The sequence below is a fragment of the Dromiciops gliroides genome, chromosome 2 (genome assembly GCF_019393635.1).
Source record: "Dromiciops gliroides isolate mDroGli1 chromosome 2, mDroGli1.pri, whole genome shotgun sequence".
Taxonomy (NCBI): Eukaryota; Metazoa; Chordata; class Mammalia; order Microbiotheria; family Microbiotheriidae; genus Dromiciops; species Dromiciops gliroides.
In genome coordinates this window covers 382,879,591-382,892,703 of record NC_057862.1, presented here as the reverse complement: position 1 = coordinate 382,892,703, position 13,113 = coordinate 382,879,591, and the positions used below count along the sequence as shown (strand labels likewise).

The following is a 13,113-nucleotide window of genomic DNA, read 5'->3' as shown; positions in this document are numbered from 1 at the left end:
GATATCCTTAAGCACATAGCCTTTTTTTTTTTTGGAGGGCAATGAGGGTTAAGTGACTTGTCCAGGGTCACACAGCTAGTAGTAAGTGTCAAGTGTCTGAGGCCGGATTTGAACTCAGGTCCTCCTGAATCCAGGGCTGGTGCTTTATCCACTATGCCACCTAGCTGCCCCCAGCACATAGCCTTTCAATGAAATGTTTATTTATTGAAGAGGAAATTAAAATATCATATAAAGTTCATTAATTTTGAATTCCATTCATTCATATTATATGACCCCAGATGCTACCTTTTCACCATTTACAAAGAAAAAAATATATTAAGCAAATTAATGAAGAATGACTTTAGCCAAGGCACTTCTCTCTGTATTTCAATCTTCTCATCTCTAAAACCAGGATAATACTTACTTACCTGATGGGGCTGTTGTATGAAAATGCTTTGGAAAACTATATATAGATTCAAGTTGTTATTTTTACTTGGCAATACTGTGCTGAAAAGCATATTTTACTGTAATATAGTAGGAGTGGACCTTGTATTATACAATAGCTGTCTTCCTGAAAAGTGTAAATTGGATTTCTATAAGAAGAATCCTATTTTAAATGCAGTAAGGGTACAACTATATATTGAGAGGTAGTCTGAAGAGCAAATGAACAGAGCAATGGACTTAGAAACAGGTGACACCTGGGTTCAAATCTCTATTGTTGTTGTTCAGTCACTCAGTTGCATTCAACTCTTTGTGACTCTATGGACCACATCCTTCACTATCTCTGTCCAAGTTAATTTTCGATGTTTCCATGATGCTATCTATCCATTTCATCCTCTACTGTGCCCTTTTTTGCCTCCAATCTTTCCCAACATCAGGGTATTTTTAAATAAGTCCTGCCTTTTAATTATGTGACCAATTATTTAAGTTTCAGTTTCAGCATTTGACCTTCCAGTGAACAGCCCGAATTAATTCTTTAAGTATTGACTGACTTGACCTCCTTGCTGTCCAAGGGACTCTCAAAAGTGTTCTCTAGCACCACAATTTGAAAGCATCTATTCTGTGGTGCTCAGATTTCCTTATAGTCCAACCCTCACAGACACATGTTGCTGTTGGGAAAACCAGAGCTTTGACTATACAGACCTTTGTGGACAAGGTGATATCTCTGCCTTTTAGTAAGCTGTTCAGATTTGCCATAACTTTCCTTCCAAGGAGCAAGTGTCTTTTAATTTCATGGCTGCAATTGCCATCTGCAATGATCTTTCAGCCCAGGAATATAAAAGCTAACACTGTTTCCATTTCTTCTCCCTCTATTTGTCAGGAAGTGATGGGACCAGTTGCCAATGTCTTAGCTTTTTTTATGTTAAGTTTCAAGCCAGCTTTTCCATTCTCCTCTTTCACCCTCACCAAGAGGCTTCTTAATTCCTTTTCACATCCTGCCATCAGTAGTATCATCTGCATATCTGAACTTGTTGATATTTCTCCCAGCAATCCTAATTTCAGTTTCTGATTGATCTGATTCCCAATCTTAAAACAATCAGTTCTTGCATGTTTAGTTCTAACTGTTGATTCTTGGCTCACATAGAAGTTCCTCAGGAGAAAGTAGTGATGTGGTACTCCCATCTCTTTGAGGACTTGCCAATTTTGTCATGATCCACACAGTCAAGATCTTTCTTGTATAGTTCTTTTTATGTATTCTTGCTTCTTAATCTCTTCAGTTTCTGTTAATCCTTACAATTTCTCTTTTTATCATGCCCATTTTTGCATGCAACTTTCTTTGCATTGCTAATTTAAAAAAAATCTTCTTATCTCTTTTTAGTATTCTCTGGAATTCTGCATTCAGTTGCCTATATAGTTCCCTTTCTCCTTTACTTTTTGCTCTCCTATCCTCAGTTATTTTCCTCACCATTATCACCATTAAAAGGAAAGGGTGTGATGGATTTGGTAAGGAGAACTTGTGTTCAAATTCAGGTTTTGTTACTTATTAAACATCTGACCTCATACATAAATCACTTCCCTTGGCGGGGGTGGGGTGGGGGGTAGGTATCCTTATCTGTAAAAAAGGAGAGGTTTAAAACAGACAATTAAATTTTTTCCCCCAGATCTAAATCCCCAAACTACTTACATCAGTGCTATGATTGTTATATTTGCTTATTATTATAAGCAAGTTTGGGTATTTCAAGGGATTTTGCTTCCTTATCCACCTTCTATTAGTTGTTACTTTGGATTTCAGACGTCTGGTTTTCTTAAATGAGGCCGTCCCCTGATCTAACCTAAGGTCAGTGCCAGTTTTTTGCATATGATGTCATTTGGAATAAGCTACACCCATTTTCCAGAAGCTAAGAATCCTCATCCTGGAGTTGCCCAAAACAAATTTTGCGCGGGGAAATGTAATTTCGTCAGAGCGCGGGCTCCTTTAGTCCTTTTGAAAGGAGCCCTGACTGCCCTTAAGTAACATGGCAGCCCCACGTTGGACGCGGTTGAATCTGCCCTCAGCTATGATGGCGACTGCCCTACTCCTTATCTATCTTCGCTCTTTGCCCTAAGTTAATATGGCGCCTTTCATGATTTCCTTGGGATAGACCCCAGTCTGGCCACGCCCCTTTGACTTCAGGGAAGCGCGGGAGCCCCGCCTCATTTCCGGAGAAAGCCGTCAAAAAAAAAAAAAAAAAAAGATTGAAAAAAGGCCCACGAAGATGGCGGTACTGGCGGGGCGGGGGCGGCGGCTTGGGGTTTGAATTCTAGCGGCGCCAGCCGAGTCTGGACTATAGGCTCCGCCGGGCCGGAGCGGGGGAAGGCCCCGCCTGGCCCGGGTAGCTGCTGCCAGGCGCTGCCATCGCCATGGACTCGGTGCTGGGGGAGGACGCCACCCTGCCAGTAGGGATCAACGGCAGCAGGTGGGCCTCGGCGGGCGGGGTGCGGGCGGCAGCAGGCTTGGCCCGCCCCGACCTGGGGTGCGGCATGGCGGCCCCCGCCTTTGGGGTCCGGGTGAGGCGTGCGGGGTCCCCGGCTTGGGGGTTGGAGAGTAGAGGGTGTGGGTTAAAGGTTTAGGACATGAGAAGTAGTTCGGGATGAGCTGTTTTTTTTTGGGGGGGTCCCTGGGGCTGTTTTATATGGAGGATTCGAGGTGAAGAATAGTTGAATTGGGGGGCGTGTAGTTTGTGGGATGGTTCACTTTGGGGTTGTAGGTTAGGGCAGTGGAGTTCAGGGGTGCTTTAGGGCCAGGGAAACTGGAGGTGCTGAGGTAGTTTAGGGAAGGGGATGTTTTGCATGAGTGGGGGTATTTTAAGGGAGGAGGGATAATTTAGCGTCGTAGAGGTAGATTTGGGTGAAGGGATGATCTAAGGGTTCGACAGTAGTTGCGAGTGTGGAGATAGTTAAGGATGGCGGGGTGATATAGAGGTAGTTTAGGGCAAAGGGATGTTGGGGCTTAGGAGTAGTATAGGGTGAAGCGATGATTTTGGGGATGGGGTAGTTTAGGGTAAAGGAATGAATGGGAGGCGTAGGGGTAATATAGAACAAAGGGATGTTTGGGGGTGTAGAGATAGTTTAGGGGTGACTTGGGGGTATATGAGGTAGTTGAGGTGAGGAGATAATTTGGTGGTATAGGAGTTTGTGGTGCAGTGATGAATCACGGTGAGGGGGTACTTTGAGTGTATGTGTGATAGTTACAGGTGGGAGTGATTTGAGTAGGGGGGTTGTCGTTTTGTCCTCTTCATCGGGGTTAAATGACTTGCCCAGGTTCACACAGCTAGTAAGTGTCTGAGGTGACATTTGAACTCAGGTCCTCCCAATTTAAGGACCAGTGCTCTATCTACTGCCACCTAGCTGCCATGGGGGATGGGGTGGGGTACTTTAGGCCAAGGGATGAGTGTGTGTAATAGTAATCTAGGGTGGGGGATGACTTTAAGAGGGAGAACTAATTAGGGGTACAGAGATGAAGAGTTAGAGTTCCTTGAAAATGCTTGGAGTCAGGAGATGAAGGGTCACTGAGAAAAACTACGAGGAGGCCAGTGTCACTGGATTTCAAGTGGTGATGGTGGTGGGGTGGTATAAGATATAAGAAGGCTGGATACATGGGAAGAGGCCAGGTTATGGAGGCCTTTAAAGAGCCAAATAGAAGATCCTGGAGGCAATAGGGAAACTCTGAAGATTATCGTGGGGATTGGGCATCATAGTTAGACATGCAATTTAGGCAGGTTACTTGGGCAGCTGAGTGGTGTACCTTTGTGGGGAAGAGTCTTGAGGCATGGAGACCAACCATCAGGCTATTGCAATAGTCCAGGCATGAGATGATGAAGGCTTGAGATGCTAGGGATGTGGTTTGGGGTTATGGTTAAAGGAGTGTTTTAGGGATATTTAAGACTGAGTGATTGGGGGTTGTAGGGTTACAGTTTAGGGTGGAGTTAATTTGAGGGAATGGAAGAATACTCTGTGGGAGTGTAGTGGGGTGAAGTGACTTGGAATTATAGAATAGTTTGTGTATGTAGTAGACTGGTGAAGAGACTTGGGGGTGATTTGAATGGGAGGATAATTTATGTGAGGGTATGTTTGGATTCATGAAGGTATATAGTAGGATGTATAAAGGGGTGCTGGAAATAGTTTATGGGACACTGGAAGGGAAGATATAGGAGTTGGCATGGTTTAGGTTGCAGGAAGTAGTTTTGGGTCCATTGTTAGTGATAAGGTGAGAGATGGTGAATACCAGAACTGAAGTGATAGTATTGTGAGTGGAGAGAAGGGCTGATGTGAGAGATGTTGTAAATGTATAATGGCATATTTGGCAACTGAATGGATGTCAGGTGAGGGAGAATGAAGGGTTAAATGAGGATGATACAGAGGTTACAAAAATGAGAGGTTAGAAGGATGATGGTGTCTGACAGAAATAGGGGAAGTTTGCAAGAGAGGATTTTGGAGGGGGGGAAGATAATTAGTTCACTTTTGGACATGTTCGAGATATCTAATTGTCAACTCATGGCACTGAAGCTCAGAGGAGAGACTGGGGCTTGTTATGTAGATCTGGCAATAATTTTCAGAGAAATAATAGCTAAAATTGTGGGAGATAAAGTGTAGAGGGAGAAAAGTGATCCTACCTTAGGGAATACCTACAGTTGGAGGGGAGCTTGAGATAGATGATAATTCACTAAAGGGGACTGAGAAGGAGTAGTCAGACAAATAGAAGAACCAGGAGAATGTGTCACAAAAAAGACTGAAAAGACCATCAGATTTGGCAGTTGGAAGATCATTGGTAACTTAGGGCAGCTGGGTGGCACAGTGCTTAAAGTGCTGGGCCTGTAGTCAGGAAGACTCATCCCTGAGTTCAAATCTGGCCTCAGATACTTACTAGCTCTCTGACCCTGGACAAATAACTTAACCCTATTGGTCTTAGTGTCCTCACCTGTCAAATGAGGTGGAGAAGGAAATGGCAAACCACTCTAGTATCTTTGCCAAGAAAATCCCAAATGGGGTCAGGAAAGAGTTGGACATGACTGAAAAATAACTTGACAACAGACTTTGGAGGGGACAGTTTCAGTTGAGTTATGAGGTTAGGAGCCAGAATACAAAAGTTGAGGAGTAAGAGGAGAGGAAGAATTTGGCTAAGAAATGAATGATATAAAGGACAATAGCTTGGGGGTGGGGTGGGGATTGGTAGAGTCTAATGAAAGTTTTTTAAGTATAGGGGGAGAATTGGACATATTTGTAGGCAGTAGAGAAGGAACTAATAGATAGGGTAAGGCTAAGGAGGGAATTGACTAAAGATGCACTGAGCTGGAGGAGACAAATATGGGATGAGATCAATGGAGCCTTGATAAAGGAGGGTTGACCTTGATAAAGAATGAGGCCACCTGTTTATGGGGAGGAGGTGAAGTAGAATCTGAATCTCCAGACTGAATAAAAAAGATTGTGACAAAAAAATCAAGCAGAAAATTCTGATAATGGCGACTGAATTTGACAATATATACAGTATTCTGTCTTAGTCACTGCCAACTCCTGCTATACTGGAGCAGGCATGTTTCATTGTCCCTTCTTCTAGGGCTTTCATTGTTTTTTCCCCATTATTTAAAGTTAACTTTTAGTTAACTTTTCATTTATATTGTAGTTGGCTAGATTGTTCTCTTGCTTCTACTTATTTTTTAAAAATTTATTATTATTTTTAATTATTTTCTTTAAAAAATTTTAATTCCAGATTCTCTCTCCCTCTCATCCCTCCCCCACACATGGAGAAGGCAAACAATATGATGTCAATTGTATATATGAAATAATGCAAAACATATTTCCATATTAGCCATGTTGCCAAAAAACCCCAAGAAAACGATATTTCAGTTTGTACTCAGAATTCATCAGTTTTCTCTTTAGATGGGGTTAGCATTTTTCATCTTGAGTACTTTGGAATTGTCTTGGATCACCCTTTTGATCAGTGTAGCCATGTCTTTCACAATTTATTGTCATTACAACATTGCAGTTACTGTGTACAGGATCTCCCAGTTCTTCTCACTTTGCATCAGTTCATGTAGGTCTTGCCATGTTTTTCTGAACTCCCTTCTCCTATTTCTTTCTGGCTTCTCTCTGCCATCTTGGCTCTACCTTCTCCCATTTCTTATAGTACTCCATCACAATCATATGCCACAGTTTGTTCAGCCATTCCCTAGTTCATGAGCATTCCCTTTATTTCCAATTCTTTGCCACCTCAACAAGAGCTGCTATAAATATTTTTGTATACATAGTTCTTTTTTTCCTTTTTGGGGGGATCTCTTTGGGGTACAGACCTAGGAGTGGTATTGCTGGATCAAAGGGTATGCAGTTTTATAGTCCTTTGGGCATAGCTCAACATTGTTCTGCAGGATGGTTAGACTTGTTTCTCACAGCAATTGTTCTGAACCTTTTTTTCTGCACATTCCACTTATATATGCTAACTTAGTCTCCTAATTCACTGAAAAGATGGCTATCACCTCCTAATTCACTGAAAAGATGGCTATAATCTAACATGAGATTCCCCCTTCTGTTCCTTAAAACTTTTTAGCATTGTTACCCACTTTATCTTGTTCTTTTGGTCACAGAAAAGGTATGTATGTTTATTCTTGGTTAAGACTAATCCCTCTCTTCCTGTTCTCTTGGTCCCATTTCCTCCTGCTTTCTTCAGGACCTTGTTCAACAGTCTTTGAAATTTTCATTTTTCTCTTATCTGGTTCCTTTCCATATGTTAACAAACATGCACTCTGTCTTCCATGTCCTAATAAATATTTCCCTTGACATTTCTGTTCCATCTATTTCCTCCCTTTTACAGTTAAACTTCTTTAAGTAATTATCTACAATCAATTTCCTTAGCTCTCACTCTCTTCACCATGTGTCAGTTTAGCTTCTGTACCTGTCACTTTACCAGACAGGCTCTCCAGAGTACCCAGAGTGACCTATTTGCCAAACATATTGACCTTTTTTCACTCTTCATCTTTCTTGACCTCTGCAGCATTTGACGGTTAACTGTCTGTTGAATATACTTTCCTCCTTGGCTTCAGAGATACTCTATGTTTCAGATCTCTTATCTCTGAGGGATCCTCGGATCTTAGCTCTGGAGCTGAAAGGGGCCTAAGGAGTTAGCTAGTCCAGTGCCTTCTTTTATAGATGAGGAAACTGAGGCCCAGGGAACTCAAATGACTTGCTGAAGGTCACAGAAATAGTGAGCACCAGAGACAGGATCTAAGCCTAGGACATCTGACTCTAAAGCCATTGTTTTTTTCACATGGTACCATACTGTCTTCTCCATCCACTGGTTTGTCAGAAAATTGCTTTCAACCCAGACAGCCTGTCTTCGAGGGAGCCCAAAAATGTCCCAGAGACTCATACTAGGAAGGACAACTAAGTTTCAGCTTTTCATGTGTTCATTGAAGATGAAGCTACCAGAGTGCCCCGAGGGAACAGCCTAGAAATGATCTTACCTTCTCCTGGTTTGAACTTGGATTTCCTTTAAAAAGTTGGTTATCACTTTTCTGAAATTTTGTGAGAGTTTTGGCCTTCTGGGTGATTGGGTTTCTTGCTTCCTTTCACCTTGACTTTTCCCCAACTGACCTGTCAGCTCCTACCTTCCATACTTGGTGAGGAAGATCTTGATTCTACTCTTTTTTTTTTTTTTTATTAAACGGGGCAGTGGGGATTAAGTGACTTGCCCAGGGTCACACAGCTAGCAAGTGTCAAGTGTCTGAGGCCGGATTTGAACTCAGGTCCTCCTGAATCCAGGGCCCGTGCTTTATCCACTGCGCCACCTAGCTGCCCCTTGATTCTACTCTTAACACATGAAGGAAGCTTCTGTGGCACCCACGGTAGCAGCTTCAATGAGATCTTTGGTTGGGGGGATGGGCCAGGTGACTGAGTCCTCAAACAACTTTGAGGGAAAGTTGGTAACTTCTGTCTCTCTGACATTATATAAGAACACCACCCATTTGAGAAGATAGCAGGGAAGACAGACAATATCTTTGTCAGGGTTTTAGTCGCAGAGGAGAGGATATGGGGAGATGGTGACAGGCATAGCTGGTGAGTATACAGTTTCTATGTTCAAGGGAAACATATCTGAGTTCAGAGTTATTTCTTCTCTATTTGTTTGAATTAGAGAGATTAAGTCCAACTACTTAATTTTACAGTGAGGAGACCGAGGCCCAGGAAAAGGAAGTCACTTGTCTGAGGTCACACAGTAGTGGCAGAGCTTAGAAAGGAACTCCAGAACTTGTGCCTGGCACATAGTAGGCATCCGATACATGTTCATTATTCTGCCTCTTAAGACCACTTACTACACCAGTGATCTTGAACGTGGAGCCTGTGGAATGACCATTACCCTAAGGGGTCCATGCCTTGACCCTAAGGAATGGATGATCAGCTGTTCAGAGGGCTGGAAGATGGGTTGCATTTCACTCTGCTATCTGCTTCTCTTCCTTCTCCCTGCCCTCCCTGCCCCCCAGCTAATCAGCCAATCATAGACTTAACCTTCAATATAACTACACCATCCTCTTCAAAATTCCCCCACTCCCAGCTGTGGTTATATTTCAGGGCTTTGGCCTGGGTCCTCTTCTCTCTGTATACTCTCTCACTGGTGACTTTATCAGTTCCTCTGGTTTTGTCATTTCTAATGCGGATGACTCTCAGATTTTTATGTCTAGCCCTAATCTCTCTCCTCAACTCCCATCTTCATCACAATCTGCCTCTTGAGCATTTTGAACTAGGTGTCATATAAGAGTCTCAAACTCATCATATCCAAAGCAGAACTCATCTCTTGCACCAAATATCTCTCTGTTGAACTTGCTTATTTCTGAGTATACCAACTTCCTTCTAGTAATCGGGATTATCAGCCTTGGTGTTATCTTTGATTCCTCATTTGCCCTCACCCCATGTATCCAGCCTTGTCATTTCTATCTCCACAGTATCTCTTCAATATGTTCCCTTCTCTCTACTCATGTGATCATCACCCTACTTAAGGGCTTTACCTGGACTTTTACAGTAAGGCCAATTGGTTTTTCTGTGTCTAATCTCCTTTGTCAAACCTACTTTCCACAACTGCCAAAGTGATTGTTCTTAAGCTCAGGTTTAACCAGGTCACTGTTGTACTCAGTAAACTTTAGTAACTCCTTATTAGCTCTAAGCTCAAATATTATTTTATCTTTATCTCATTTTAAAAATTTCTGTTTTTTATACATTTTTAAATTACAAAATTATTAGCGCCTTGGCTCATGTATATAATTTATAAATAAAAAAATAAAAAAAACATGTATTTTGGGAGTCTGTGTAAAAATTTTTTTACTGATGGGGCATAGAATAATAAAAAAAAAAAGTTTGGAGACCACTTCACAGCACTACACCGCCTTTCTTTAATTGCTTTCAAACAAAATTCACATTAAGGGATCCAATTTTAAATGCTGAGAATTGTTAAAGTTGGGAAGATAGTCAGTTGTTCCATTGGATCCTTCCTTGTCCCCAAAGTCAGCTTTTCCCAGTACCTGCTCTGAATTGTCACTACTTTGAATGACCATGCTGATGAAATTCACCAATCCAGGTAGAATTGGCCCAGAGGGTGAGTTTAAATGCTTCTGTTTCATATGGCTTCTCTGCAGAGGGTGGTGGAGAGGAGGCGGGTTAAATAGCAAGCAGGAGTAAATAGGAGGTTCAGGTGTTAACCTGAGCTGATTAAGTGTAGTAAATGCTACCTGCCAAACTTGAAGATATAAGGCAGAAGAGTTAATTAACTGTATGAGCTGGTAATAATAATAGTTGACATTTATATAGCTTCCATATATTATCTCATTTATTCATCAGAACAACCCAGTGAGGTAGTTAACATTTTTTATTCTCGTTTACAGATGAAGAAAAAGTCTTTGTTCATAATTGCTCAGCTAGTAAATGTTGGAGGTGGGATTCAAATGCATGTGTCTCCTGACTCCAAGTCTATCTCGGTCAAAAGATATACTTACACACATTCTTTAAAACCTAGCTCAATTGCCACTTGTCCAAGGAGGCTTCCTTGTTTCTTCTAGTTTAACAGTCTTTCCTAGACCAAAATCCAAAACCGAACACTGTAAATATGACACCACCATTGGCCCTTGAGAAGAGTTGAGATAATATATCTCTTTCCCCACTTTGCATTGGTGAGGGATTCTGAGTATAGAATCTTATACGTATTGTCACATGATTGGCTTTGTTGAATTGCTTATTTTCCCCTTTTAAATTTTGTGTTAGGATAACTGGAAAATGGAGGGGGCAGGTAGATGTTTATCAATGTGATATCAGTGATATCCATAAACTAAGATAAAAAAGACAAAAAGAAAATGATCTTTTCTGCTTCATGCAGTGTTTTGTACCTGTTTTAATTACTTACATTCAATTCTGTTTTATATTGTATGGTCACTGCATACTTGTGGTGGTATCATGACCCTCCAGCTAGACTATAAACTCCATATAGACAGACTGTCTTAACTATCTTTTTAGCTTTTCTCTCTTCCAACTTCCTACAGTGTTCTGCTGTGGAATGACCCCAAAGGGCCCATGGCTTGACTATAAGGAATTGTTGACTGACCATTTAGAGGATTAGAAGATGGGTTTGGGTTGCATCTCACCCTGCTGTCTCTTTCCCTTCCCTCTGCTCTCCAGCCAATCACAGACCTCTAATATAAGTACACAGCCCTCTTCAACATTATAAAGTAGGCACTTTAATGTTGAATGAATGACTGAATGTGGTATCCTCACTAAACCAAGAGGGGATAGTAAAGCTCTAGAGTTTATGATTTTTTAAAAAAATAATTAACTTCAGAGGTAAACATTCTAACTGAGAATGTCACATAAGGAACCTGAGATTAAGATACAGCTACAAAATAACAAAGCAACAACAAAAAAATTCACTGCAAGGATTGTATTTTGGTCTATATTAAATTATAGGAAGACAATATGAGAGGCAGAGGACTAACCATTTAATTCGTAGGCTGAAATTGTTCTTATATTTCTGTTTCTCCATTGTGCAACATCTTTTAGTGATTGGTTTAGCTTGTTCTGGGTTTTTTTTTTTTTCCCAATTGTAGGCATAGGGTCTTTTTGTTCTTAAGCTTTCTTGCATTTTTTTGTCTTTGTTTCTTTTTGGAGGAATTTTGGGTTAAGTGAACAGCTAGTGTCCAGGGCTAGGATTTGAACTCAGGTCCTTCTGATTCCAGGGCTAGTGCTCTGTCCACTGTACTATCTAGTTGCCCTACTTTTTCCAAGTCTTTAAAGAATTTTTACCTCTAAATCACGTCTGTCTCCTTTGCTGTTTGCTTATCCATTTCTGAATCCCTAGCTCTGTGGAAAGAGTATCAATTCTGGAGTCAGAGAACTCAGGTTCAGATCCTGTTTGTGATGCTTCCTCCCTATATAACCTCAGGTTTGTTGCTTAACCTCTCAATATCTCATTCTGTGAGGTCTCTTCCAATTTCTAAGTCTTTGATCCCTTAATAAGGGTGTTTGTCAAGGTTTTGTCCTTGGCTCTCTCTTTGCAATGTCATTCATTCTCACATTTTAACCACTGACTCTCTAGACGACTCAGATATCTTTCTCCTGTCTTGACCCTATCCCTTCAAAATCTTCCTTCATTCTCTCCCTATTGCTTCATTATCTCCTGTAAAGGTAGTTTTCCTTGACAAGGCCAAACGACCACTAGAGTTGTGCTTTGATTGCATTCCTTCCTTTCTCTTCTTGGAGCTTTGTCTTCATCAATTTTTCTTTATTCACTGGCTCCTTCCATGTTGCCTATAAGCATACCCAAATCTCCTGCATTCTTTTTTTTTCTTTTTTTTTTCTGGTGGGGCAATGAGGGTTAAGTGACTTGCCGAGGATCACACAGCTAGTAAGTGAATCTCCCTCATTCTTTAAAATTTTTTTAATTTTCCCGTTACATATTACATATCAGGATAGTTTTCAACATTTGTTTTCACTGGATTTTTAGTTCCAAATTTTTTTTCTCTCCCCCCACTCCCTAAGACGGAAAGCAGTCTGATATAGGTTGTAGATGTACAATCACATTAAACATATTTCTACATTAGTCATCTTGTGAAAGAAGAATCAGAGCACAAAGGAAAAACCTCAAACAAGAAGGAAAAAAAAAGCCAATCCAAAAGTAGAAACAGTATGATTCAATGTGCATTCATAATTCATAGTTCTTTTTTTCTGGATGTTGAGAACATTTTCTGTCACGAGTTCTTTGAAACTGTTTTGGATCATTGCACTGCTGAGAAGAGCCAAGTCTATCCCCATTGTTCACACAATATTGCTGATACTGTGTATAATGTTCTCCTGGTTCTGCTCCTCTCAGTCAGCATCAGTTCATGTAAGTCCTTCCAGGTTTCTCTGAACTCCTCCTGCTCATTGTTTCTTACAGCACAGTAGTATTCCATTACACTCATATACCACAACTTGTTTAGCCATTCCCCTATTGATGGGCATTCGAATCTCCCTCACTCTTAAGAAAATCTTCACTTGACACTGTCATCTCCTCTTGTTGTCTCAAATTTCTCATATCCTATTTACTTCTCATTTCAAATCTGGCTTTTAATCCTGTCATTTCTCCAACTTTAACATCTGTCTCTTAATTGTTGAACACTGATTTTTTTTCTATATTATCATTCATCTTGG

The 13,113-nt window shown here is 41.0% G+C and overlaps 1 protein-coding gene across 3 annotated transcripts in view; it reads left to right on the top strand.

The window, feature by feature from the left end:
- The first annotated feature begins 2,694 nt into the window (after positions 1 to 2,694).
- CDK5RAP2 (CDK5 regulatory subunit associated protein 2) overlaps positions 2,695 to 13,113 on the top strand; it is a 153,807-nt gene continuing 143,388 nt past the window's right edge. For all 3 annotated transcript variants that reach the window (XM_043983832.1, XM_043983831.1, XM_043983830.1), the window contains exon 1: positions 2,695 to 2,876. In XM_043983832.1, coding sequence (XP_043839767.1) covers positions 2,821 to 2,876 — 56 coding nt within the window. In that variant the 5' untranslated portion in view covers positions 2,695 to 2,820. The remainder of the gene's footprint in view (positions 2,877 to 13,113) is intronic.